We start from the raw sequence: 26,381 nt of genomic DNA, 5'->3' as shown, positions 1-26,381 counted from the left end.
CCCCTCGTGTGAACACGTATCCCGTATCCCGGGGTGCGGCCCCTCGCTCTGCCAGACACATTGTGTCCAAACTCCCGCGGGCAGCAAGCGCAGGAGAGGCGGAGCAGGCAGACTCCAGTGGCCTTGGTACTTTCAGGGACGTTCCCAGGGCTGGGGAATAACATCTGTAACTCTTTCACGAGTTTTATTTCGAGATCAACAAAAGCCTGCTACAAAACCCCATCACTGGTCTTCTCAAAGAGGATACAACTTCTTTGAGCAGCCTGGTCTGGTGGAAGATGTCCCTGCCCTTGGCAAGGGGTTGGCACAAATTCATCTTTGAGGTTCCTTCTAACCCAAACAATCCTCTGATGATTCTATGCCTCTCCCTCCAAAGCAGGGCTCAGGTCCTGCTGGGACCCTCTCTGGCTGTGTCGGGCAGGGTTTTGGTGGTCCTGCGGTCCTGTCTCAGCCCAAAGAGAAGAGGCACCCACACCTCCACCCACCCGGACCTCAGGCCAAGCCTGCACCCACAGTCAGGGTCTTGCCTGGACTGAGCCTCGGGGCTGGGGGCCCGCGGGGGTACCCATGAGCTTCCCGGGAAGCCCCGGTGCTCGGTGTGCTGGGAAGGGGAGGTCGGACAGCGCGGGGAGCGCGGTTCCGCGGGGACGGGGTGGGTGCACCGTGCGGGGCTCGGCGGGTCCGGGCGGTCCCTGCCGGCGGGGACCGGGGCTGGGGGCCGGCCGGGGGAGGGGCCGGTTGCCCTTCCCAGCGCGGGGCGGCGCCCGGCGGCACCGAGCGCTCCTCCGGGACCCCGCGGCGCCGGCGGGGGGGCGGCTGCCCCTTCCGGCGGGGGAGCGGCGGGACCCGCCGAGGGCTCCCGGCGCCGGGCGGGGGGGAGCCGGTGTCGGCGGGCGCGGGGCGAGGCCGGCGGGGGCGGGCGCTGCCGGGGCGGGCTCCATCCCTCCGGAAGTCTCTCCCGCTCCCTCCTTTCTCCTCCTTTCCCCCGACAACATGGCCGCGAAGTCGGACGGCGGCGGCGGCGGCCCGGCCGTGCTGCTGGAGAGCCCTGAGGGCGGCGGCGGGCGGCGGGAGGCGGGCGCGGAGCCCCCGGCGCGGCGGTACCGGCTGCGGGACGGCTGCTGGGTGTTCTGCGCGCTCCTCGTCTGCTTCGCGGACGGTGCCTCGGACCTGTGGCTGGCGGCCCATTACTACGTGCGGGGGCAGCGCTGGTGGTTCGGGCTGACGCTGCTGTTCGTGCTGCTGCCCTCGCTCGTGGTGCAGATGCTCAGCCTCAGGTGGTTCGTCTACGACTTCGCCGCCAGCACCAAGGACAGCGGCGGCGGCACCAAGGACAGCGGCCCCCGCGGCTGCTGCCGCCTCTGCGTCTGGCTGCTGCAGGGCCTGATCCACCTGCTGCAGCTGGGGCAGGTCTGGAGGTACGGGGGTACCCGGGGCGTGGGGGTGCCCGGGGGGTGGGGGCACAGCGGGGATGGGGCGGCTGCAGGGCCTGATTCACCTGCTGCAGCTGGAGCAGGGCTGGCTGTATGGGAGGTATGAGAGAACAGGGGGCACATGAGAACAGGGGGTATCGGGGTGATAGGGGTGCTGAGGGGATGGGGATGCTTCTGGGCTTGACACACCTGCTGCAGCTGGGGCAGGTCTGGAGGTACGAGGGTACCTGGGGGTGAGGGTACAGGGGGCTGGGATGGGGCTGCTGCAGGGCCTGATCCTCCTGCTAAAGCTTGGGCAGGGCTGGAGGTATGTAGGGAGGGGGGCACATGGGGGTCATGGAGCCAGGCAGGGCCTGGAGGGAGCGGCACAGTGCAGCAGGGACATGGGTGGAGGCTATAACAGCATGGAGACTTCAGGAGGGGTTGGCAAGGCATGGGGAAATGGGTGGGGATGGAGAGGTGAAAGCAGGGGCCCAGGCAGCTGGGGAGGCACAGGGATCAATGTCTCTGCAACCCCAGAAAGATGGGTGGTGGAGAAGAGCTCTCAGCCATGGGCACAGGGGGGTGTGGGTAGCAGGTGTGGGTGTGGGTAGGAGCTGTGGCTGTGGGTGAGGAGGCGCAGCCCAGCTCAGTGCCACAGCCCTGCCATGCCTGCTGCCAGGTGGTGCTGGGCCTGTTGGGGACTTGCCTGGCCATGGCAGTGTGGTCCTGGGGGTGTGAAGTGACCATGCTGGGCCCTGAACACCTCGAGGCTCCTGTCCTGATCTTACTGGATATGTGGGGTGGTGGGCAAGGAGGTGCTGGTGGTTCCCAGCCTGTCCAGGCTCTGCTGCTGCCCCATCCCAGTCCTGGGGACTGGCTGGGGGTGTGGGCAGGGCAAGCAGCAGACAGACAGGCTGGGGGGGATCAAGGCCCTTCACCCACCTCTCTGCAGACCCCCCAGCTGCACAAGGTGATGTTTTCTTGGCACCTTCCCCGCTGTGCTGCAGAGCCAGCCCCGTGCCCTCCCAGCTCCAGCCCCGCGCTGGGGAAGAGCCGGGCTGGGCACCAGCAGCTCTGGAGGAGCCGGGGCCGAGAGGGCAGACAAAGGCAATGCCCGGAACAATGCCTGGAGCCAGCAGCACTCCCTGCTCGGGTTTCCATCCTGTTTCCCCTCCTGAGTGCTGTAGTAGAGGCTCTTTGCTTGTTCCCTGTTGGTGTCTGCATGTTCATTCCTCTGCTGCTCCTCCTGGGATGCTCTGGGTGTTTAACTTTGTTTGACAGAGCAGCATGTGCCGTGCTCAGCACACCTCCCTCCCCATCCCCCTGACAACAGGGCCACTCTCAGGGTACTCTGGCTGCAGGGTGGGTGCAAAACCCACATTGGTGTGTGAGGGAAGCTGGTGAGGGAGAGGACAGGAGCTCTCTGGCCCTGCCTGCAGCTGGAGTGAGCCTGACACACCTGATCCCAGCCCAAGCTGGAGCTGAGCCGCAGCCGGGGGCTTCACTCCTGGGGGTGTCAGTCCCGCTCTTGGATCGGCTGAGCCATGGAGACTCCTAAGCCAATTAAAGCGGTAACTCTCAACACTCACCCTCCAGGACATGTTGGTCTCAAGCAGCAGCTGAGACTCTTTCTAATCTCTGGATTTGGGATTAGTTGGGGGTGACCAGTTAAATGCAGTTTGTTAAACCCATTAGTGGGGTTGGATCCGGTGCGGTGCAGGAGGATGTGGCAGTTAAAGAAGTGTTGGATAAATGCTGCAGGTGGAAGAAAGGATTTTCCCTGGTCAGAGCACTCTGCCCCTTGCCAAACATCTCCCCCTTCGTAAATTACCTGCCTTCTCCCTCACCTCTGCAGATGCCACCTCTACCAACCTCACTGCACAGCCCTGAGCCACACCTGTGATAAAGATCCCAATCCCCAAAAAAAAAAGGCTGCTTCCCACCTGCTAAAGCATCTCTGAGCACTGGCTCTGTGGTTATTCCTAATTAAATCTGTTGAAATTAGCAGTCATTGGTATGTTCATGGTGCACATGCACAAGCTCCATCACGGGTGGTCTCTGGAGATGCTGCTGGTGGCATGACCATGTGCCCGTGTAAGCAGCAGCAGCAAGCGCCTGTCCCCAGCTGGTCCCACACCATCACTGTGCTTGTGGGCCATGCTTGGATGGTTTTGCAGCTCAGGAATTGTTATCCCCTCACAAAGTCCCCAGCTTCTTCACCAAAGCAGCTCTGCAGGGCAGGGATGCTGCTCATGCCAGTGTGCCTCCTGCCTGGAAGTGTGCCAGGGTCCCCTGCCCCCTCTGTGGGCTGGCAGCTGGCCAGAGTGTGCTGCAGGTCCCACTGGCCTGGGGACAGCCCTATCAGTGTCTGTGTTAGCCCAGGGTCACACATGGTTTGGCTGCCTGGGGTCACTGGGGCCAGACTGGCAGTTCCCTCTCTTCCTGAAAGCCCCCATCAGCCCATGCACCCCCATCCTCTGCTGGCTCAGGGACCCAGTGCCACCCCTCAGTCCTGGTGCCAGTCTGGTTGCAGTCCAGGAGGGCAAGGTCATCTTGGGTGGGCTCATGAGGGGTGGCAGAGCTGGGACCTGCAGGTTTCCCCACCACTCTGCTCCCTAGAGCTTTGCGCTGTGTGTGTGGGGGCAGGAGCCCTCCCAGCTCTTGGGGCCCCCAGCTTTGGGGTGTCAGCTTGTCCTGCTGCAGGACCCAGTGCTGGCAGTCCCCACCTGGCCCTGGTGCAAAGGACAAGGGGTTTTTAGGGCCAGACAAAGCCTTTCCCTCAGCACAGGTGCCCTCAGGTACTTCCATCTGCCCCGAGTAGCCAGAGCATCTTGGGGTGTGGGGCTGGTGGGACAGTGGCTGCGGTGACATGGGCACATGTGCAGCTCTCCCTGATGACCTGACTTGGTAGGATGTGTAAGGGATTAAAATGGCTGTAACTGAGAAGCAATTTTCTCCTTGTTTAAATACAGGATTAAGGGATGAGATCCCAAATTATCTTCTAGGAAAATCACACTTCCCTTTGCTCGCTCTGGGACCAGAGGGTCCCTTATCCTTTTCCATCTGAGGATGATGATTAGGGGATTTGTTTGCAACCAGATCTAGGCTTTTCTCCCCATTCATTTCTTCCAACACTTGAGAACTGGACTCAGTAGTTGGGAGTTGGGGGCAAACAGTGACACTGGTGACAAATCCAGCTGTAGTGGGGCTCTGACAAAACCAGGGCCCAACCAAGCCACCACCTTCCTGCTGCAGGGTTTTTGTTGGATCACTCTTTGCAATACAAAGGAGGGAGCAATTAGCCCTGAGAGCTCTTGCTGTCGGTTTCTGCCTCATCATCAGTTTTTTTGAAAATTAAATGATTTTTTTTCAAGTGATTGATTCTGTGTTTCCCGTGCAGCTGCCGTGGCGCGGGGCTGGGGAGTGCCCGCCGTGCTGGCAGTGCCGGGATCGCTCGCTGGGCTGAAACACCACGGCATGATCAAATGCAGAACAAATAAGAATCAACATTTCATTCGGGAGAGTTGATGGGAGATGAAATCTCATTTTAATGAGACCTATGGAACTGGCAGACAGAGGGATAATTGTGCCCTTGCTGAAAGCTGGGGAGGCCACGGGTCACTTGTTGCACAGTGCAGGACCCAGGGCTGGGGCTCTGTATTGTGTGTGGGGGCTGCTCTGTGCCGTGGACAGTGGGATCACTGATGAGCCCAATTATCAAGACTAATTACAGGGACAGGATGAGGTCACCAGCTCCCAAACCTGGTTCATGCATGGGCACCCTGGGACAGCAGTGATGCCCTGCAGCAGCCAGGGCTTTACATTGCCTCCCCTGTTGTTTCCCCATGTGCTGTGCCTTCCTCCCCTGGCTGCCCACTGCTTTGCTGCCCACCAGAGAGGAGGGTCCTTCACCCAGCCCTTCTGAGAGGCCGTGGCCCTGGTGGTGCCACAGTGGCAGCGCTGGCCTGGCTGCCGTGAGCAGGTGGCACTGGGATGTAGATCTGTGCCAGGGGCCAGGAGCCAGGTGGCCACAGCCTCTCCCCACCCCAAGCAGTGAGGGACAGGCTGCAGCAAAGGCTAAAATTAGGTGCTGCCCCGGAGGTGGAGGTTAAAACGTCACTTTGACACCAGCACAGAGAAGCCGGTGGGGGCTGGGAGCAGGGCTGGCAGGGCAGAGCAGATGGCAGCAGGGTGTCCTGAGGGCTCGGTGGCCCCAGCTGATGGCCCTCAGTGTGCTCTCCGGGCTGTGCAGCCCCGGGGGTGGGAGCACTCTGCTGTCCCTGCAGCGGGAGCAGGGCTGGCTCCTGCCTCCTCCTGCTGACAGATGAGCTGAAAGTGCTGTGATCAGGCTTTCTCCCATGCTCTGGGCTGATGGAGTTGTCTGGCAGCACATTCTGGAGCTGATGGAGAAGCCGTTGCTCTGCCAGAGGATTTTATTCTCTGGGAGGAATCTGTGGCCCGATGTCCTCCTGCTGCACCTGTTTTCCTCCTCACCCGGCTCCCTTCTCCTCCTCGCCAGCAGAGCCCTGGCCGTGGTGCAGGCAGGACTGCCCGGGGAAGCCCTGCCTGGCCAGCCCTGCGGCCCCTCCCGTGGTGCCAGATCTGGCCCGGTGCCGTGGGGAGGGTCCCTGGTGGCGGTGACTCAGCCGGGCGTGCGTCGGTGCCACGCACAGCTCTGCTGACCCCCGGCCGACCACCAGATGGCCGGGACCAGCGTGTGGCTGCGCTCGCATCCCTGCCAAGAGCCCAGGCAACACCGGCATGAGCGCCAGGAGCTTCCTGTGGGCAGCACGGCACAACCAGCTGGTTCCTCTATCCTGGCCGGGGCAGGAGGAAGCACTGTGGGCTCTGCGCCAGCTGGGACCAAAATATCCCTTTTGAGAAGCAGCCGGATGTGGTGCTGGGTTGGGGCAGCCTGAATCCATGGGTGGCTGGAAAGTGAAGCTGGGGATGGGGTTCCTGTGGGGCAAGGATTGGGGTGATGGGTGGGTAGGCACTATATGGCTGGGTGGGCAGCATGGTGAGGCCCAGGGCTCTGGGGTGCTGAGCTGGCTTTGCACAAGCTGCCCCTTCCCAAATTGGAGCCCTGGCCTAGGACAGGGATGTGTTTGTCATTGTTGCTGCCCTGCAGCTCCTGGCACCCCTGGCCTAGGGGGGCTTTCCATGGTCCCAAATCAGCAGGAAAGGTTGGCAGTGGTCACAGGGGCATTCCTGGTGTGGACAGAGTGGGGTGAGCTCAGGTGGCAGCGTGCGCTCACCTCACCCTTGGCATGCCCTGCACAGGTACCTCCGCACGCTGTACCTGGGGCTGCAGAGCCGGTGGCAGGCCGAGCACCGCCGCCGCCACTTCTACTGGCGGATGATGTTCGAGAGCGCGGACATCAGCATGCTGCGGCTGCTCGAGGCCTTCCTCAAGAGCGCGCCCCAGCTCGTGCTGCAGCTCAGCATCATGGTGCAGCAGAACAGCATCGAGCCCCTGCAGGGTAAGGGACAGCGCTGGAAGGGGACAGGGTGGGGAGAGGGGAGAGGGAGGTCCCGGCTCATGTGGGCTCTCATGGCCGCTCCCCGCAGGACTCTCAGCCTCGGCCTCGCTGGTCTCGCTGGCCTGGATGATTGCGTCCTACCAGAAGGTGCTGCGGGACTCGCGGGAGGACAAGATGCCCATGTCCTACAAGGGCGCCGTGGTGCAGATCCTCTGGCACCTCTTCACCATCGCCGCTCGTGCCATCGCCTTCGCCCTCTTCGCCTCCGTGTTCCAGCTCTACTTTGGCATCTTCATCGTCACCCACTGGTGCATCATGACCTTCTGGATCATCCAGGGCGAGACGGATTTCTGCATGTCCAAGTGGGAGGAGATCATCTACAACATGGTGGTGGGCATCATCTACATCTTCTGCTGGTTCAACGTCAAGGAGGGTCGGAGCCGCTACCGCATGTGCATCTACTACATCATCACGCTGTCAGAGAACGCCGCCCTCACCATCCTCTGGTTCCTCTACTACGACCGCAAGGCCACCTCCGACTTCAACGCCTTAATCCTCGTCTGCGTGGTCAGCTCCAGCTTCGCCCTCGGCATCTTCTTCATGTTCATCTACTACTGCCTCTTGCACCCCAACGGCCCCATCTTCAGCCACCGCTCCGTGGGCTGCATCTTCCGGCAGGAGCCGCCCCCGGTGGTGCCGGGGTCCCCCGTGGAAGCCGTCACCAGCCCCCCGCGCTCGCTGCCGCGGACTACAGGGGGCGAGCGGGACGGGGCGCCGGGCGAGCGGGACAGCTGCGTGCCCGTCTTCCAGGTGAGACCCTGTGCCCCGCCGGCGCCGGCCGCCCGCGCTCCGCGGACAGAGGGGCCCGTCATCCGCATTGACCTGCCCAGGAAGAAGTACCCGGCCTGGGATGCCCACTTCATCGACCGGCGCCTGCGGAAGACCATCCTGGCGCTGGAGTACGCGTCGCCCACCACCCCCCGCCTGCAGTACCGCACCCCCGGCGCCCCGCAGGAGGTGCTGGAGTACGAGACCACCGTGTAGGTTGCGGGGCGTGAGGCTGCGGCGGGAGCGCCGGTGCCACCCAGGCCACCCTGTGTCTCCACAGCTGTTTGCCTTCCTTCGGGTTTGCCGGCGCTGCCGTGTCGCCGTGCCAAGCATCTCGTGGGCGGTGGCCGGGGAGGTCTCTTGGTGCTATCCCCTCCCCGCGCTGCCTTCCCGCAGCCCAGACCCGTCCCACCCGACGGCGGCCGCCCCCACGCCCTCCAGGGCTCGTCCTTGCCAAAATACCTCACCGGTGCCTGAGCCCAGGCGGTGGGTGCTGTGGCCCATATCAGTGGTGCAGGATGGGGACCGGGGGCCCCCTGGGATGCGGGCTGGGGGCTGGCAGCTGCCAGGGGCATGGCGGGGCACGGTGGGGCACAGCGGGCAGCACACAGGTGCCTGTGCCCCGGCGGAGCCGTGGGGATGGAACGTGGCTGCACTGGGGTGTGCATGCGGCTTGTGACCCCCAGGGAGCTGGGGCAGGGACAGCCGGGGTCCATCCAGCCCCCCCCATGTCTCCCACTTCCCCCAACTCTGCCACATCAACCCGAAGTGAGCCCCTTCATATCCATCCTCAGTCCCCCGGCTCAGGGTTGAGTCATCTCCCCAACTCCGTGGGGTCTCCAATATCCTGTGGGGAGTAGACCCTGGCCTGGGGGGGCCCCTCGTGGGTGGGCACGAACCTTGCACCCCTGGTTTGGAGCTGGGTCCCCAGCTGAGGCCAGGATGGCTGCACCCCATCCTCCCCCCCATCCCCACAGGAACTGCTTCATCTCATTGGGTTTGTTTTCACCTGAATGGTGACATTTTGTGTGACATTTTCTACCTCCGCTGGGGCCGGGGGTGGCAGGGCCTGGCTGGCACCACTGAGGGGTTTGTGCGGGGCCGCCGGCGTTCCCCGGATCCCCCAAAGTGGGATTCACCCCCAGCCGTTCTCCCCTCCTGGGCTGGCATCCCTTCCCAGCCGGGAGCATTTCCATTCACTCCTTCATCAGCATCACCCCCCTCCAGCTCTGCAGTATAAACCTGAGCTGGGACCCTCCCTCCCCTGACCTCACCCTGTGTCCCCCCTGCCTGTCCCCAGCCCCTGCCCCGCCTGCCCCTGGCTGCTCCTGCCTCCCCAGAGGAGTGGGGCTGCTCGGGCTTTGGGTTTGAATGTGTCCCTTGTCCTGCCCAGATCCACCGGCCCCCACCGAGGGGCTGTGCTGAATGTACCCTGTGCCCCCTGGCCGGGACTGTCCCAGGGGTGTGTGTGTGTGTGTGTGTGTGTGTGTGCGTGCGTGCGTGCAGGGGCTGGCAGGGGTTTGCAGGGCAGGGGAGCTGTTGGACCCCCCAGCCTTGTGCTGCCCCCCTTGCCCCCCACACCCACGGCCCCCGTGCCTTCCCTGCATCGCCTGTGCCCCCGCCACGGCTCCAAAGGGTTCTGGCCTCTGGCTGCCCTGAGCCACAGTGCCAAAGGGCCCGGGCTGGGGAGCGTGGGCAGCACTGAGAGCCCCTCTATGCCATGGGGCACTGTGTGAGGCACTGGAGGATGGGAGGAGTGGGATGGGAAGCTGCACCTGGGAGCTGTTGGGATGTGGGGTCCCTGAGGGCCAGTGTGGGTGCCCAGCCCTGTGACACGGCTGGGCTGGGAGGGGTGTGGTGGCAGTGGCAATGGCATCACGTTGCTTTTGTTTCCCATTTCTTGGTAGCTGGGGTGACAGCAGGCTGGGCTGGCCATCGCTGGGTTCACTGGTGCTAACTGGTGCTAACTGGAAGCCTTGGAAACTCTCTAGGAGGAGGGTGCAGAGCATGGTTGGGGCTGGGCAGTGGGCTGGGGCCCTGCCACCTGCACCGCTCCTCCACTGCCACCGTCACGGCAGCCCCGGGGGTGTGCGCTGGTGGGGCTGGAGCTGTTCCGGGGGTGTGCGCTGGTGGGGCTGGGGCAGCCCCGGGGGTGTGCGCTGGTGGGGCTGGAGCTGCCCCGGGGGTGTGCGCTGGGGCAGCCCCGGGGGTGTGCGCTGGTGGGGCTGGAGCTGCCCCGGGGGTGTGCGCTGGAGCTGCCCCGGGGGTGTGCGCTGGTCGGGCCGGGGCAGCCCCGGTTGGGGCGGCTCTGGGGCGGGGTCTCTTTTCCTCAGGGAAGGTGGGGGCAGCAGCCAGGGGTACGGAGGGCTCAGCGCTGCAGGCATCAAGCAGTGTCACCGCAGCCCCTGAGCGGTGCCCAGGGGGTGGCAGCTCCTCCCTGGGTCCGGCTCACAGAGGATCTGGGGAAGGGCCATGTGGGGACTGTGTGCCAGCACGGGGCTGCTCCTCTGGGCTCCCCCTGCCCCTGTCCACCACAGGGTAGAGACGCCATTTGGGCATGCCCTGCACGCCGGGGTTTGTGTGGGGACCCCAGGGCCACGCTGGTGGGTCAGAGGGACACTTTTCTATGCACTCAAGCCACGGTACCCTCAGCCCTGGGCTGCTCTGGGCAGAGGATTCTGGCCACGTGTGGGGTTCGGGGGGACCCCTCAGTCTCACTCCTGCCCCAGGCCACCCCCCTGTCCCTTCCTTGCCTGTGCCACAGCAGCAGCAGCCAGACCCAGCACCCTGTCCCTCCCTGCCTGCCGGCGTGGCAGCGCCTGGCATGGGGACATGACCAGGGGCCAGGATGGGCACAGCTCCAGGGGTGCTCGAGCTCCCACTGGGGATGGCGAGGTTCTGGTCCCTGGGGGTGTCACCCAGGGGTGGCAGCAGGGCTGCTCCAGCTTCAGGGAGTGAGAGAAGTTCGTTCTGGCAGGGGCTGCCGCGGGGTCTCAGCCACATCCCTGCACCCCCTGGCGCTGGGACCCGGCGGCTGCTGTCACGTACTGTAAATACTCTGTGTGCCACCTTCTTCTCTGGGACCCTCGGCGCGGGCGGGGGCGAGCGGGAGGCCGGGGTCCGTCCCGAGACTTTTTTGTATACCACAAACTTTTTGTATATTTTTAATTTTGCTGCAACATGAGATATTAAATTCATTTCAATAAGCCCTGCCTGTGGGATCCTGTCCTTGTCGGCACCTCCAGCTCACAGCTGGGGCTCCAAAGCAGGGCAGGATGGTTCCTCTCTGTCCCGGACTGCTCGGGGACATCATTAGCAGAGCAGGATGGCTGTAGCAGCGCTGCCTGCCTGGTGTCGGTGGCCCTGGCGTGGTGGCCGGCAGGGAAGGGGTGCGCAGGCAGGATGCAGCATCTCGGGGAGGAAACTGCCGGACACGGCCACTGCCGGGCCAGCCTCCTCCCTGCCCCTGCCGGAGGCCCCGATCCCCGGCAACCCCCAGACTCACGGTGGGTTCAGACCCCGCGGGCAGCTGTGGGGACAGAGTGCTGGAGGCAGCTGTGTGGGCTCCTGCCAGCACTGCTCCCAGTGCCAGGGCCATTCCGAGTGCCAGGGCTGTTCCCGGCGCCAGGGCCCTGTGCAAGCAGGACAGGATGTGGGCAGCGAGGGCTGGGAGCCCCCAGGGCTGCCCCATGAGGACGGGGCTGATGTGGGGTCATAGGGAAGCAGAACCAGCCCAGCCCCAGGAAAGAGCCCCGCAGTGAGGGACAGGGGCTGCTCCAAAGTGGAGTCCCACAGGCACCATCAGCACCTGCTTTGGTCCCAGCACCTGCTCCAGTCCCATCTCAGCCCACTTCAACCCCAGTCTGCCAAATCCCAGCCCCAGTCTCGATATAAATGTGAACCCCAGCCCCAGTCCCAGCACCAGCACCAGCACCAGTCCAAGTCCCTGCTCCAGTCCCATCTCAGCCAACTTCAGCCCCTGCTTCTGCCCAAGGAACAGCTCAGCCCCTATCCCAGTCCCAGTCCCTGTCCCAGTCCCAGTGCCAGCCCAGTCCCAGTCTCAGTGCCAGCCCAGCCCAGCCCAGTCCCAGCACCCCCCAGGAGAGGCAGGAACTCGCATCCCAGCGATCCTGGTGGAGTTTCCGACACAGGAAAGCGCCGCGGCGCCGAGCGGGGCAGAGGGGCGGCCGCAGCACCGCGTCCTGCCATGGACAGCGAGGCCAAGAAGGGGAAGAAGGTGCGTGGGGCTGGGGCTGGGGTCCGGGGGGCTGGCAGGAGGGGGGGAACAGGTGACATGCACAGGTTTGAGAGGCCCCGCACCCCTCCCACAGCACGGCGGGGAGAAGTGGAGCCACCCAAATAGTGCGAAGGGCCAGCAGAGAGGTGCTCAGCTGTTGTCCCCCCCCCGCCCCAGGTGCTGGGTGCCACGAACCCCGTGTGTGGGGGCCAGGGTTGGGTGGCCGGTGCTGACCCGTCCCCGTGCCCGTTCCCCTGCCAGGGTTTCGTGTCGCCCATCAAGCGGCTGGTTTTCCCCAAGGCTGCGCGGAGGGCAGCGCTCCGCAGCAGCGTCTATCGGCGCCCGCTGCACTCCGTGCCCCTCTACCCCCCCGACTACCTGATCGACCCCCAGATCCTGCTGCACGACTACGTGGAGAAGGAGGTGAAGGTAAAGGGATCCCCAAAATTGCCCGGGGTCACTGCTTGCTTGGGGTGGGGTTATGAGGCCACCACACCGTGCTGAGAGCCACACTCAGAGTGGCCAGAAGGGTCTGCGTCCCCTCCCAGCTCAGACAAACACCCAGGAAGGATGAGGGTGCGCTGGCGGTACGGGGAGGAACCCCTAAGTGCAGGATCTCCCCGAACCCCAGGGAGATGTGTCCTGACCTTGGGGCCATGCCCCAGCCTCCCCAAGCTGCCCTGGGCTTTCCCTCCCCAGTTTTTAGGTCATCTGACATGGGTGACATCGTCCCTGAACCCCTCCAGCCGGGATGAGGTGCTGCAGCTGCTGGACACGGCCAGGGTAAGAGGGGTCCCCACTCCCCAGAGGGTGGGCACCGGGTACCCCACCCTGCCGGGTGCCCCATGCAGCCCCCGCGCTCTGTTCATGCAGCAGCTGAAGGAGCTGCCGCTGCAGACCACGCCGGAGCAGGACAGCATCCTCAGCCTCTCGGCGCGCTGCCTGCTGCTCACCTGGCGCGACAACGAGGAGCTCATCCTGCGAATCCCCACACACGAGATCGCAGCCGCCTCCTACCTGCGCGACGATGCCCTGCACCTCCTCATCCTCAAAACCGGTGCGGGGGTTCGGCCGGGGGCCACCAGCCGAGCCCCGAGTGGCCGTGAGGGGCTGGAGCACGGCGGGTGATGGGTGTCAGAGTCTATCAGGGCGGCAAAATCCCGCCTTGTCCCTGTCTTGGTGTGTCCCACCCTCTCCTACATGCAGAGTCCCGAAGGGGTGTCCCCGACCCACTGGGGCTCCCACATCCCCATCCCTCTGCATCCCACTGGGCTGGAGGGACAGGGAGGCCAGGGCAGGGGCTGGGGACCCGGCAGGGTGGGCAGCGCAGCCCCCCGCCCTGACGCCCTGTCTGTCCCCGCTCCCCCAGGCCTGGGAGTGGACCCGGTCCCCGCCGGGGCGCACCCCGAGGCGGCCCCGGCCGGTTTGCCGGAGGCGTTTCCCGCAGAGAAGAGAGCGGGGGGCTCGTGGCCGGAGGGGCGGCTCGGGGGCGCGATGGAGCGGCGGCACACGATCTGCAGCCTGGACTGGCGGGCGGCGCGGGGCGGGCAGGAGGCCCGGCAGGGCGGCAGCCTGGAGCGGCGGCGGGGCGGCAGCTGGGAGCGGCGGCAGCGCGGGCGGCCCTCGGGCAGCTGGGAGCGGCGGCAGCCGTGCGGCGGCAGCTGGGAGCGGCGGCGGGCCGGCACCGCCGGCGGCAGCTGGGAGCGAGGCACCGGCTTCGGCAGCTGGGAGCGGCGGCACGCCGGCAGCAACCCCCTGGACCCCCAGGAGCCCTGCCCTGACGCTTACTCCAACCTCATCATCCTCGCCGTGCCCAACAGGGTGAGCGGTCCCGGCGTGTGCCACCCACCGGGGGCTCGCCCACCTTGCGGCACTCACTGCCCGCCGCCCTCCCCGCTGCAGGATGCTGGGGAGGAGTCCTGTGCGCTCATCTGCCAGGTGTTCCAGATCATCTACGGCGACCAGAGCATCGAGTGCGTGGACAGAGCCGGGTACCACTACACCTCCACGCCCACACGGCCCTGGCTCTCCAGCAGGAGTGAGTGGATGTGGACAGGAGTGCGAACATCAAGTGGAGTGTCCTGGGGCTGACGGATGGGGGTACGTGGACACATTGTGGGGGGTTTGTCTCTGCTATGAGGTCTCTGCTCTCTCTCCCCAGGCGAGAGCTGCCGCACAGATGGGACATACGGCTACGATGCTGACTACAGCTGCTGCAGCTCCTTGTGAGTCTGGCTCCCCCAGCATGCCCTTGGATTGGGGTGGGTCCCCCAGGGTGCCCCTGGGTGGGTACCCCTGCCCTTGGTTGGGTGCCAGTCCCCACTGCAATGATGCTCCAGCCCCATGTGATGGTGGGTGCTGTGCAGTGGGTGGCGGGCAGCTGGGCACACGGGGGGCACAGGGACACACTGACCCGTGTCCTCCCCCAGCAATGGCTCCCATGAGACCTTTGAGGCGTATTACAGTGGCACCTCCTCACCCTCCTTCCACCGCTCCCACCACAGCCTGGCCACCGCCTGCAGTGGCAGTGACCAGAGCGGCGCAGGGCTGGAGCAGCTGCAGGACTACATGGTGACGGTGAGGGCTCAAGGATGGGCACAGGGACAAGCAGCAGGCCAGCAGTGCCAGCAGCTGGGGCAGGAGAGGAGGCAGGTCTGGGCTCCCTGTGCCATAGAGCAGCAGTGGGACACAGGGTGGGGGGCTGGGGACTGTGTGCTGCTGGTGTCCCCAAGCCAAACCCGTCCCTGTGTCACCACAGCTGCGCAACAAGCTGTCACCACAGGAGATCCAGCAGTTTGCCATCCTGCTCCGTGAGTACCGGCTGGGCACGCCAGTGCAGGAATACTGCACGGAGCTCCTGCGCCTCTACGGGGACCGCAGGAAGTTCCTCCTCCTGGGTGAGTGTCTGCAGCCACCCTGTGTCACCCTGGGGATGTCTGTGCATCCCCTGGGGACATGGGGCTGGCGCTTCAGGGCATGTCAGGACCCTGTTGCTTACTGGGGGCAGGATGGGACAAACCAGTAGGGCTGGCATTGCCCCCCTGGGCAGCCCCCCGAGGCTTACAGTGCTTCTGACAGGAATGAGGCCTTTCATCCCTGACCAAGACATTGGGTACTTTGAGACCTTCCTGGAGAGCATCGGGATCCGGGAGGGCGGGATCCTCACCGACAGCTTCGGCCGCATCAAGCGCAGCATGAGCAACACGTCGGCCTCGGCCGTGCGCAGCTACGACAGCTGGTCCCTGCGCTCCGAGAACGAGTCCTTCAACCGCATCATCACCGACATCACCCACGACATCGAGGCGCTGGCACGGGATGAGGAAGAGGAGGAGGAGGAGGAAGAGGACAACTACCTGTGAGCCAGTGCCAAAACCCAGCTGTGCTCTCTCTGGTGCTGCATCTCCAGGAGCAGGCTCAGCAGGTGCCCAGCTCTGCCCCAGAACCAGCGAGGGTGAATTTGTCACTGGGAGGGGACAGGCCTCTGCACTGCCCTGTCAGCTCTTGTCAAGGCTGTTGAAATCACAGCCGTGGCTGTGGGGGAGACACATGTGCTGTAATTTCTGCAGATTTCAATTAAATGCTGGGGCTGGGAGCAGAGCAGGTCCTTCCTTGGGGAAAGGCCCTGCCAGAGTGCAGGGGTTGCTGTGGTGTGGGGGTAGGGGCTGCTGGTCTGGGCTGGGCACCTGCCCACTCCAATGTCACCTGGAGGTCACCACCACTGTCAGGGTGCTGCCGGCTGTTCCTGGCTGGCACCCGGGGATGCTCAGAGCAATGGAGGGGGTCAGCAAGAATGTGCTGGGAGAGGAAAGGGCTGGTGGCCGCAGCTGGCCCGCTGCTGCCTGCGACGCTTGTGCGACACTCGTCCGGCCGCGGGCTGCGGGTGTTTCACAAAAGGAAGTTCCTGCCCCGGACCCGGCTTCCTGCAGTCCCGCCCTGCAGCCCCTCCGCCGCCGGGGGACCGGGCAGTGCTCCCGCCTCCCGATGGACCTCAGCTGATGTTCCCTGCCCGCCATCCCCGGGCCGATTCCCCCTGACCACTGTACCCCAATATCCTACGGCTGCTGACCCTTGGCTGATGGCCCCGAGCCAACACTCCCTGGCCCAGCGTCCCTTGGCGGGGGCTACGGGACAGCGCTGCAGCCCCAGGGAGCTCTGCGGGCAGCAGACTCTGGGGCTACCGGAGCAACTTATTTTTTCTTAAAAAAAATTTACATATGCAAACCCTCATGAGGTGTGACGCTCTCCCACCCTGGCTGCTTCCTCTGAACGCGAGCAGCCCATGGTCAGGGTCACACAGAGCCGTGAGTCCCCTTGCTCATGCTGCCTCCATCCCGAATTCAGGGCCTGTCCAGGCAATCCCGAAGAAAGGCTGGAACACTGCGGGGCTGGGTAGGGCTCCGAGAGGAGCTTTGGCACGGGAATAGCGGGGCCAGCAGGGACACCACAGAGCCGGGGATACCCGGACGTCTCTGAGCTGTGCTTCACAAAGCCAGTCCCACGCACCCCAGTGTGCCCTGGACACCCTCATGTCCTGCATCCCATCACAGATGCTCAGGGCTTTCTTTTCTCCTTCCTGGGACAGAGACCCAGGCTGAGGCGGTGTCCTGTGCTCCCCCGGTGCCCCCGCCCTTCATGGCCCTGCATCAGGCGGGTAAACATCCTGGGGCTGCTCCGGGGTGCGGGATCCAAACCCGTCCGGTGTCCCGGGGACGACAGACGGACAGACGGGCTCTGGCATCCGTCGGGGGTCCCTAAGGGCAGTGGGATCAGTCAGGCTGGGATGTCCCTGCGGGTGGGGTTCGTGGGATGGTGTTCCCCGCTCGCAGCCCGGCACGGGAGGCACCGGCCGCACCCGCCCCGTCGGAGTCGGGGGCGGGACCGCACCGGGAGGGGCGTGGCCGTACCGGGCAGGCGGCGGGAGAGCAGCGGGGCAGAGCGGAGCGGCGGCGGCAGCCGGGGCGCCGCGACGGGGACTGGGAGCGGGACCGGCGGCGGGGACGTGCCCCAGGGCGGCAGCGAAGGTGAGAGCTCCGGGATCCGAACCGTGCGCGGAGCCCCGAGGGCGGCGAGGGAGCCCCGCAGCCGGTCCCGGGCAGCCCGGGGGGTCCGACCCCGCGCCGGGCCGGTCCCGGGCAGAGCGGCGGACCCTGGGTGGCCGGGATGAGGCGATGGCCGGGAATCTCAGGGGTCCCGGTGCAGCCCCGACGAGAGGGTCCCTGCCGGTGGCTTTGCAGGCGCTGTCGGGGACCGAAGGCACGGGCAAGGGCAGGGGGCTGCGGGCAGCCTTGTGCCGGCAACGAGGGCACCTTCTTCCAACCTGGTCCTCAGGGCTGGGGACACCGCGTGAGCCCTGGGACCTGACTCTCCAGGGTGGGACACATCAGGAATGCCAGCTATGCCACAGGAGCCGGGGGGAATGACCCTTGGACCGCCCGCCCGGAGTTTTTGTGCTCTGTAGGGCTGGATGGAGTAGGACAGGAACAGCAAATACCTGCATAGTGATGGTGTGAGCCACGTCTGAGTTTAAACTGGGCACCAGTGGGTTTGCCAGGATGGATCTGGCACAGTCCCCAGCCTGTGCCCAGTGAGGGAGATGAGCTGTCCTGTCTGCCGCCGCTGCTCCTGCTCTGCCCTCGGGAGCAGGCCTGACCCAGGCTTTGGCAAGCAGGGAAAGACAAGGAATGACCATGGGCTGCTGTGGGGGTGACAGTGATGTTCCTCAAGAGCTGTGCTCTGCACGTCGAGGGTTCAGCCCTGAGCTTCCTCCTTCACTGTCACTGCCAGCACCTTCTGCTTTCTCTGCACCCAGGTCTCCCCGGCCAAGGGAAGTATACATTTGCAAGGGGTTTACCACTCTTGCTGCTTCTTGCAGCTTTATTTCCCACTGAATTTCTTGGTGTGCTTGAGAAAGCTGAGCATTTGTCTTTGCCCTGGACTGGCTGTGTGGGGCAGCTCCCACCCAGCAGAGATCAGGGGAGCACAGTGTGGAGTGCTGACCTGTGGTGACGGGAGGGCCATGGGCACCAGGGGTGCTCTGTGGGAATCCCCAAGCAAAGCTCACCATGATCAGGGCCCCTCTGTGCAGAAGATGCTGAGTGTGACTCTGCTGCCATGGTGCCCCGTGCCTGCCCCCTGTCCCGCATCCCCCAAAGGGCAGGGAAGCTGCTCCATGGCTGCTGCTGTTGTCTCCCCAAACTTCGACTCCAATGACATCTCCAGGAGTTCCCTTTTCCTGTGGAGTGTCACTGGGCATCCCAGTGCCCTGAAGCTGTGGGAGGAGCAAAGTTTCCCTGTCACAGCAGAGCACTGGGGCCCTGTGCTGTGGGAGCTGATGGGAACAGGGCTGGACTGGGGCTGGAGTGGGGCTTTCACCTCTGTTGCAATGGCCTCACTTCCCTTTCCTTGGCTGCAGCATGGGTTGTGTGAGGTCAAAGGAAGCTGGTGGCCAAGAGAAGATGACAAAAACTGACCCTGACCCTGATCCTGGCCCCACCATCCATCAGGGCCACTATGTGAGGGACCCCACAGCCACCAACAAGAGGGTGAGTGATGAGAGATTTCAGGGCTCAGCTGTCACAGGGGCTTCATCCCTCTTCTCAGCAGTGCCACCAGCACTGAGAGTGGAGCCGGCTGAGGGCACTGGCAGTGCCCTGGGACAGGGACTGGGCTATGGGGTGGGAGCCCAGGCCACACTGAGGCAAAGCACAGAGTGGACCTGATGGGAATCCAGGAATTATGGAGAAAGGGAGAAAAAGGAAGGTGTTGGGAGGGGGTGGAGATGCTGGTGCTGGGTGGGTTGTCATGCCAAGTGGTGCTGGTGCTGCCCCTCGGGTGCCCTCCTGCTCCTGCCATTGCTGTTGGGGCCAAGACCCCCCATGGGAAAAGGGTTCTCTGCCACCTGTGATGTCACTCTGTGGTTTTGTTGCACTTTCCAGAACACCAATGTCCCCAGCATGGCTGTGCCCCTGCCCGAGGATGGTAGGTACAAGGGGGCTGCAAGGGGGTGCAGGGGGTTGGAGGCAGCGTGGGGCAGATCCTCTCTGACCTAGGGGTGAGCACTGCCAGTCCTGGAGGGATGGGAGCTCTGGGCTCCCCTGAGGGGCCAGACATGACATGATGAAGATGGAGGTGTTGGGGCTGTGGGGGTCCTGGCCAATGTCCTGGCCAGTGTTCATGGCAGGAGTGGCTGGGGACCCCATCCCAGCATGGGGAGGGTGCCCAGGGAGCTCCCTCGCTGCAGGCCTGGGGGACAGTGTGGTGCTGGCGCTCTACGACTACGAGGCCATGAACGCTGGGGACCTCAGCTTCCAGAAGGGCGAGCGGATGAAGGTCCTGGAGAAGTAAGTGCTGCTGGCAAACCCCTCTCCTCATGGCTTGTGTGGCCCTGTTGGGATTTTTTTCAGGAATTTGCCCTGGAGGATCTTCTGGTGCCCAGGTCCAGGTGCCAGGAGCCAACCCAATGCCACTTCTGTCACAGGTCAGGGGAATGGTGGCAAGCACGGTCGCTGGTGACAGGACGTGAAGGCTTCATCCCCAGCAACTACGTTGCCCAGGACAACTCGCTGGAGACAGAGGAGTGAGTCCATCCCTTTGTGCCAGATCCTGGCCCCATGCTGTCCCACCCCTCCCCACTGCCACTGTCCCTGTTCCTGCCTCCTGTCCCGCCCCCAGCCCTGCCCCACTCCAGCACGGCTGGGTTCCCTCGTTCCCTGCTGCAGGTGGTTTTTCAAGGATGTCAGCCGCAAGGATGCGGAGCGGCAGCTCCTTGGCCCTGGGAACATGATTGGCTCCTTCATGATAAGGGACAGCGAGACAACCAAAGGTGTGAGGGGTGTCCATAGCACAGTGGTGGGGAGCAGCTGCCCAAAGGGCTGCCCTCATCCACCTTTGCCTGGAAGAGGAGCTCCCTCCCCAGCCCTGGGGATGCGCTGTGCTGCAGGGAGGGACTGGGGGGCCCATGCTCTGCCTGGAGCTGCCCCTGCAATGGCCTGTGGTGCTGCCACATCCACCGCAGGGCAGGGATGGGGGATGTGTCCCTTTGGGGCTGCTTTGGGTGTTTGGGAGCAGGCCTGGGGCTGAAGGGGTGGTGGTGGGACGGGTGCTGCTGGCTCCGCTGGGCGATGCTCTGTGCAGCCGGCATGGCCAGGGGCAGCAGGAATGTGATCCCGGGGGAGGTGCCAGCTGTCCCCTCCCCGCAGGCTCCTACTCGCTCTCGGTGCGGGACGGGGACGAGCTGCGGGGCGGGGCAGTGAAGCATTACAAGATCCGGACTCTGGACAGCGGTGGCTTCTACATCTCCCCTCGGAACAACTTCAACACGCTGCAGGAGCTGGTCCAGCACTACAAGGGTGAGCCCTGGGGTGCCCGGCCCCCCTTCCCAAAGGCAGCCGGGCAGCTGGGGGTGTCCAGAGGCTGAGGGGCTCCTGCCCATCACTCCTGGTCTCTGACTGCAACATGCAGTGACTTCCAGACCTTCCCCTATTGCCATGGCTGGCTGTCACAGCTGTGGTGCTGGTGTCCCTGCACACCCAAGGTGGCCAGAACTCCCCTTGAAGCACAGTGTGGCAGTGAGACAGGCTGGCTGATGGCCCTGGATGCTCCCCCAGGTCAGAGCGATGGGCTGTGCCAGAAGCTCACCCACCCCTGCCGAGTACCCAAACCACAGAAGCCCTGGGAGAAAGATGCCTGGGAGATCCCTCGGGAGTCACTGAGCCTGGAGAGGAAGCTGGGAGCCGGGCAGTTCGGAGAAGTGTGGATGGGTGAGAGTCAGGGGGAGGTGGCTGGGAGGATGATGAAGGTGATGGTGAAGGAGGAAGGGTGGGGGATGTGTGAGAAGGTGGAGGGATGGTGGGGTGGAAAAGGCAGGGAGGGAATGGCCTGAGGGAGAGAAGCAGAGGGACATGGAGATGACCCCACCTTAATGCAGGGGCTGGTTGGGGCTGGGCATGTGGGGACAGCCCTGGGCTGTGTGTGGCCTCCAACCTTCCCACAGCAGCTCAGCAGGGCTGGGACTTTGGCTCCAAAGCCCAGTGCTCCCGGGGCAGTGTGGGAATGCTCTGTTGTGCCACCCCCAGCCACCTACAACAAGCACACCAAGGTGGCAGTGAAGACCATGAAGCCAGGCAGCATGTCCGTGGAAGCCTTCCTGGAGGAGGCAAACCTGATGAAGACTCTGCAGCACGACAAGCTGGTGAAGCTCCATGCAGTGGTCACCAGGGAGGAGCCCATCTTCATCATCACCGAATTCATGGAGAAAGGTGCAATCTGCATCCTGAGTGAAGTCTGTGGGCACTCAGGTTCCCTGGGATGGTGCAGGATCAATCCCTTCCACATCCCCAGGCTCGGCTGTGGGCTCTGCACCAGCTCCCAGGACTCTGGGAGCAGTTTCTGCTCCTGCCACAGCTGTGGGGCAGGGCGCTGGGAGAGGGGATGTGGTGACAGCACTGGGAGAGGAGGGACACCTAAGAGGGGACAGATGAGTACAAGCACTCTGCAAAGCAGGAGGGAGCCTGCACTGGTGCTCTCCCCTCAGCCTATCCATGGGAGTGGGATGGGGGATCAAGTGTGTTTCCAGAGTCCCCTTGTCCTGCTTGGCTCCTTGGGACCCTGTGCCACCCTAAGGGTGGGTGCAGGCTCCAGCTAAACCAACAGCCCTGGCACCTTTCCCTGTCTGCAGGGAGCTTGCTGGATTTCCTGAAGAGTGATGAGGGGCACAAGCTGCCACTCCCGAAGCTGATTGACTTCTCTGCCCAGGTGAGGAAGGAGCAGACCTTCCCTAGCTCTGAGTGCCCCTTGCACCCCTAAAAAGCGTGAGTGAGGAGCCTGGGAACTTACCTGGAGCTTGTGCAGGGCCAGCCAGGAGCCTAGCCTGAGCAGTGCTGGGGATGCAGTGAGGTTTCCTGTGGGCAGCCACTGCCTGCTCACCATCCCCATCCCACTGGCCTCACAGGAGCAGGGCTGTGTGAAAGGAGAAGTGGAAGCTTCCCCTCACCACGCCAGTATCTGCAGCACTCAGCCAGCCCACCTGCACCTGAGCAGTGCACAGCAGAGCTGCACAGATCCTGGAGAGGATTGGCTACTGACCTCTATGTCTGCCACGGTTCCTGTAGCCCTCACAGCCCATGGGTGACTCTGCTTTGTGGAGAAAGTGGGGATGAGGATGGGGCTTGTTTCCACAGCTCACATTTGCACAGTCCCTTCTCTGGAATGTGCTGGTGCTGGTTGGTGTGGCCCAAGCAAGCCTAGGGCAATGTTATCAATTTCTATAATTGATAACTATTGATACTGGTAACTATAATTTCTAATTTGCTGCTGCTGTGGCACTTACCTGCAAATCTTACCTGCATACTTGGCCAAAGCCCCACAAACCCAGCATGGCCACACACCCACCCCACCCCCAGCACTGCTTCAGGACAGCACCACCGTGGTGTGAATCCCTGTGGGTTTAACAGGAATCCTGCAGCATGATCCTGTGTGCTCCCAATACCCAGGAGGCTGAGCCAGTGGAGGGAGCATAGCAGGCTGTGTTGCCCCAGGGGAATGCCTACGGAAGGGCTGTGGTTCAATAAAGTCACCAGAGGGCTGTCACAGCAGGGGAAAGCAGCTGGAGAGGCAGGAGGACTCAGAGATAATTATTCCAGAGATATTTTCAGGAGCTGACTTTGAGTACAGCAGAAGGGGCTGTTAATCACTTCACGTGCAGCCTTTTGCACAACCACTGAGTCCCTGCTGCTTCTGCAGTGCCCCTGGGTGAGGACTGAACCCAGGGACCCTTTGTGCTGAGCTCCAATATTTCATAGAGGCACCTGAGCAATAGGAAAGCCAGGATGGGAGCGCTGTGGGCTGAGACCAGGTCACTGGCTGCTGGAGCTGGCTGTGCTGGGGTCTGAGCATCAGCTGTGCACTCCTGCACCATCTGCTCTCAGCAAGCTGCCTCGTGCCAACCCCAGCTTGGCCCACGGCTCTGAGGGGCTGCTTGGAGCAGCTCTGGGGAGCAAAGGCTGAAGGGCTGTCACAGGCAGGCAGCAGCCTGGCCCCTGTGCTGGGGCTGAGTCACTGCGGGCAGCAATGCATCTGTGGTCATGGAAATGATCCTTCCGCTCTTGCCTGGCTACTTCTGTATTTAGTGGGGAGAGCTCTGTGGGAGCTGCACCTCACCCACAGCTTGTGTGGCTGTGATAAGGAGGGAGGGTCTCCCCTCTGGCTGCTCCAGCCCCTTCACATTCTGGATTCTGGTCACATCCAGAATGGGGTAACAGGACAGCTTTGGAGTTTGGTTGTGCACACACCAGGTCACCTCTGCCTGATCAGGCTGAGACTTGCACACACAGCACTGAGTGCAGGGACTTCAGAAGGCACAGGGGTGAGGGGGGATTGTCAGGGGCCATCACAGCCATCCTGTCCACAGGCAGAGTTGACTCTTCAGAAACTAGTCTGGAAGAACTCAGACATCTTCCCCTATGCTTTTCTGCCCCGGCTAAGGAAGCTCTGGAATGCTGACCCTTTCCGCAGCAATTACTGAGCCACTGTGGGTGTATTTGGAGACTGGTCTCATGTCTTCCCTGAGGAGAGAATTATTTACTCCTCCTCCACATCCTCATGGCTGTGGATGAAGCCCACTTACACCTTGCCCTGCAAACACTCACACACTCTGGTGATTATATGATTTTCTCACACAGCAGCTTAAAGGTGTCATTGTTGGGCTGCTCACCCAAACCCCAACCTCTTCTGTAAGGGATTTCCTGCTTGGAAAGCAGTTTCCACACAGGAAAGTCACAGAATGGTTTGGGTTGGAAGGAACCTTAAAGCTCATCTCATTCCAACCGCTTGCCACAGGCAGGGACACTTTCCACTAGACCAGGTTGCTCCAAGCCCTGTCCAGCCTGACCTTGAACACTTCCAGGGATGGGACATCCATCTCCTGCCGTGGCTCAGCCTCCTTTCACCTTTTCTGAGAGCTGGCCAGAAGCAGTTGACTTTTTTGGTGCTGAGGGTGTGTGTGTTATTTCAAGCAGCCTGTTTGCATTTGCCTTGTTCCCCTGTGGCAGATTGCAGAAGGAATGGCTTTTATTGAGAAGAGGAACTACATCCACAGAGACCTGAGAGCTGCCAACATCCTGGTGTCAGCAGTGCTGGTGTGCAAGATTGCAGACTTTGGGCTGGCCAGGGTCATTGAGGACACCGAGTACACGGCCCGGGAAGGTGCTGGGGGTGAAAGGTTGGGGGTTCCCTTAGGGCCCCTTGGCCACCATGGTGGTCCTGACCCCAGGAGGGATGTTCTGGGTACATGGGCAGAGGGAAGCTCCTCTCATTTGCATCACTTCACTTGTTCCTCTTCTGTTTGTTTCTTGTTCCCCATATTTCACCACCCATTTCTCAGCAGTTGGGGTTGGGCTCATGTTTCCCATTGGATCTCTTTGCCCAGGTGCCAAGTTTCCCATTAAATGGACTGCACCAGAAGCCATCAACTACGGATCTTTCACTATAAAATCAGATATCTGGTCCTTCGGGGTCCTCCTGACTGAGATCGTTACCTATGGACGCATCCCCTACCCAGGTAAGGAGGTGAAATGCCTCCTCTAATTTGATTCCAAAAGACACATTCCACCTTCTGTGCCCCATGCACGTGACCTGAGCTCCTCCAGCTCCATGGGAAAACCCTATAAATCCTTATAATTAGGCACCACTCTGTATTTTATACTAATAATTATTTTGGTATCTTTTTCAATGAGGAATTACTCTGTAAATGCTACCACAAATGGACCATGGTGGATCTGGGGTGGCACAACAGGCTGCTCTGAGGAGCAGCTCTGCCCTCAAACTGACTTTTCATTGGAAGCAATGGCTCATCACAGACTTAGCATTTTAATTTATACAAAGTGATTTTAATTTATACAAAGTGATTATAAACCCCATCTGTCCTGTGGCACAAAACTCCATCCTACAATAACCCAGCATCTCCTTTGTCCATGTTTGCCTGACCAGGAACAGTTCCCCCTTTCCACTAACCACTTTTAGCCTCTCTAATAACTTTTCCTTTCCTGGAAACATTGCCCAAAAGGAGAGAAGTTTTGGGTTTGGGAATTTTATGGCTTTTAAAGACACCAGTGATAAAGCAGGTGATGTTCTCCTGTCGCCCCTGTTTTCCAGGGATGTCCAGCGTGGAGGTGATCAGGGCTCTGGAGCGTGGCTACCGGATGCCCCGCACAGAAAACTGCCCTGAGGAGCTCTACGACATCATGATGAGGTGCTGGAAGATCAGACCCGAGGATCGCCCCACTTTCGAGTACCTACAGAGCGTTTTGGAGGATTTCTTCACTGCGACAGAGAGCCAGTACCAGCAGGAGCCCTAGCATGGGCTGCTTGGGGCGGACACTTCCAGCTCTTTCCTGTTTCACCTGTGCCCTGCCTTCCCTGCCAGCCTGGCCCAGGAACTGGAGGAGCACATGATGGAGGGAGAAGAGACGTGGCCACACCTTGTGCCCTTCCCAGCAGCCTGAATGTCCGTGGGGCAGTGGCTCCAGGAAGTGCTGGCGGGACAGTGGATGCCCAGACCCCAGGAGGATGGACAGGGATGGGGCCAGGCCTGCTTTTGCTGCAAGGAAAAACCCAGATCAGTATTTTTTTTAATCCTTCTGAGATTTTATCACATTGTTCTGCAGAAGTATGTGCCTTAGGTGCTGGCCTTGGGGAAATGCCCTGCAGTGCCTATGCTCCCTGTGTGATTGATCCCAGGGGATTCCCCCAGGACACGCTGCAATGCAGCCCCTGGGCTCATCATCAGCACAGGTTGGGATGTCACGGACCCTTGTCCTCCTCTCTCCCTCCTGGTTTCCTTCCCCAGTATTTTCATGGCAGCCCCTGTGCAGAGGGCAGGCTTCCTGAGGCTGTGCCACAGGGCCAGATGGACATAGACAGGACTTTTCCAGACCATCCCTGCATGGATCCCCCTCCGCTTGCCTTGGGAGGAACCTCTGGAGCCCAAAGCTATGGCAAAAGGAATCTTCTCCCCCATGGCAAAGCTTATAGGCAGCATTTGTTGTCTGCTGGGGCATTTGCAGTGTCAGCAAGGGCCGGGTGCTCCCTGCACACTCACTTTATGTTACTGTTTATTTTTAGTACTTCATTAGGTTATTTGGAGAAAAGGAGTAAACAGTATTTTTTTAAGACAGCCGTGTACCTCTTACTGGAGGGAGATTGGTGCCTGTGATAACATTTTTGATACCAAGAGGCAAACGCCATCGCTTCTGCTTTGGGATCTTTTATTTTGTAATCAATAAAATATTTATCAACCTTTCCTCACCTGGCCCTTCCTGCTGCTCCGCAGCCCGGGCGGGGAAGACGCGGATAAGCCGGGGCCCGCAGCCGGGCAGACCCGCAGCGCCCTCTGATCAGGCCCCGGGCCGCGGACCGCCCGGG

General features: G+C 62.3%; 3 protein-coding genes across 3 annotated transcripts; all 3 read left to right on the top strand.

Moving 5' to 3' along the window:
* The first annotated feature begins 993 nt into the window (after positions 1–993).
* On the top strand, positions 994–9,850 carry XKR7 (XK related 7). Its single transcript, XM_066561526.1, has 3 exons — positions 994–1,418; positions 6,699–6,898; positions 6,987–9,850. The coding sequence occupies exons 1-3, from the start codon at positions 994–996 to the stop codon at positions 7,940–7,942; spliced, it is 1,581 nt and encodes a 526-aa protein (XP_066417623.1). The 3' UTR covers positions 7,943–9,850.
* A 1,625-nt stretch (positions 9,851–11,475) lies between these two features.
* CCM2L (CCM2 like scaffold protein) lies at positions 11,476–15,560 on the top strand. The gene is made up of 10 exons (XM_066561605.1): positions 11,476–11,963; positions 12,225–12,392; positions 12,663–12,746; positions 12,837–13,020; positions 13,333–13,784; positions 13,866–14,001; positions 14,125–14,188; positions 14,393–14,540; positions 14,722–14,860; positions 15,042–15,560. Exons 1-10 carry the CDS (start codon positions 11,934–11,936, stop codon positions 15,320–15,322), a joined length of 1,686 nt encoding a protein of 561 aa, XP_066417702.1. The 5' UTR covers positions 11,476–11,933; the 3' UTR covers positions 15,323–15,560.
* Positions 15,561–16,897: 1,337 nt separating this feature from the next.
* Positions 16,898–25,583, top strand: HCK (HCK proto-oncogene, Src family tyrosine kinase). The gene is made up of 13 exons (XM_066561315.1): positions 16,898–16,984; positions 18,376–18,505; positions 18,899–18,941; positions 19,204–19,303; positions 19,441–19,539; positions 19,682–19,785; positions 20,162–20,311; positions 20,570–20,722; positions 21,038–21,220; positions 21,640–21,716; positions 24,011–24,164; positions 24,388–24,519; positions 25,113–25,583. Exons 2-13 carry the CDS (start codon positions 18,377–18,379, stop codon positions 25,313–25,315), a joined length of 1,527 nt encoding a protein of 508 aa, XP_066417412.1. The 5' UTR covers positions 16,898–16,984; position 18,376; the 3' UTR covers positions 25,316–25,583.
* Positions 25,584–26,381: the final 798 nt, after the last annotated feature.

This window comes from Molothrus aeneus, chromosome 17 (assembly GCF_037042795.1).
Source record: "Molothrus aeneus isolate 106 chromosome 17, BPBGC_Maene_1.0, whole genome shotgun sequence".
Classification (NCBI taxonomy): domain Eukaryota; kingdom Metazoa; phylum Chordata; class Aves; order Passeriformes; family Icteridae; genus Molothrus; species Molothrus aeneus.
The sequence above is the reverse complement of the archived record's forward strand: the minus strand, read 5'-3'. Positions and strand labels throughout refer to the sequence as shown.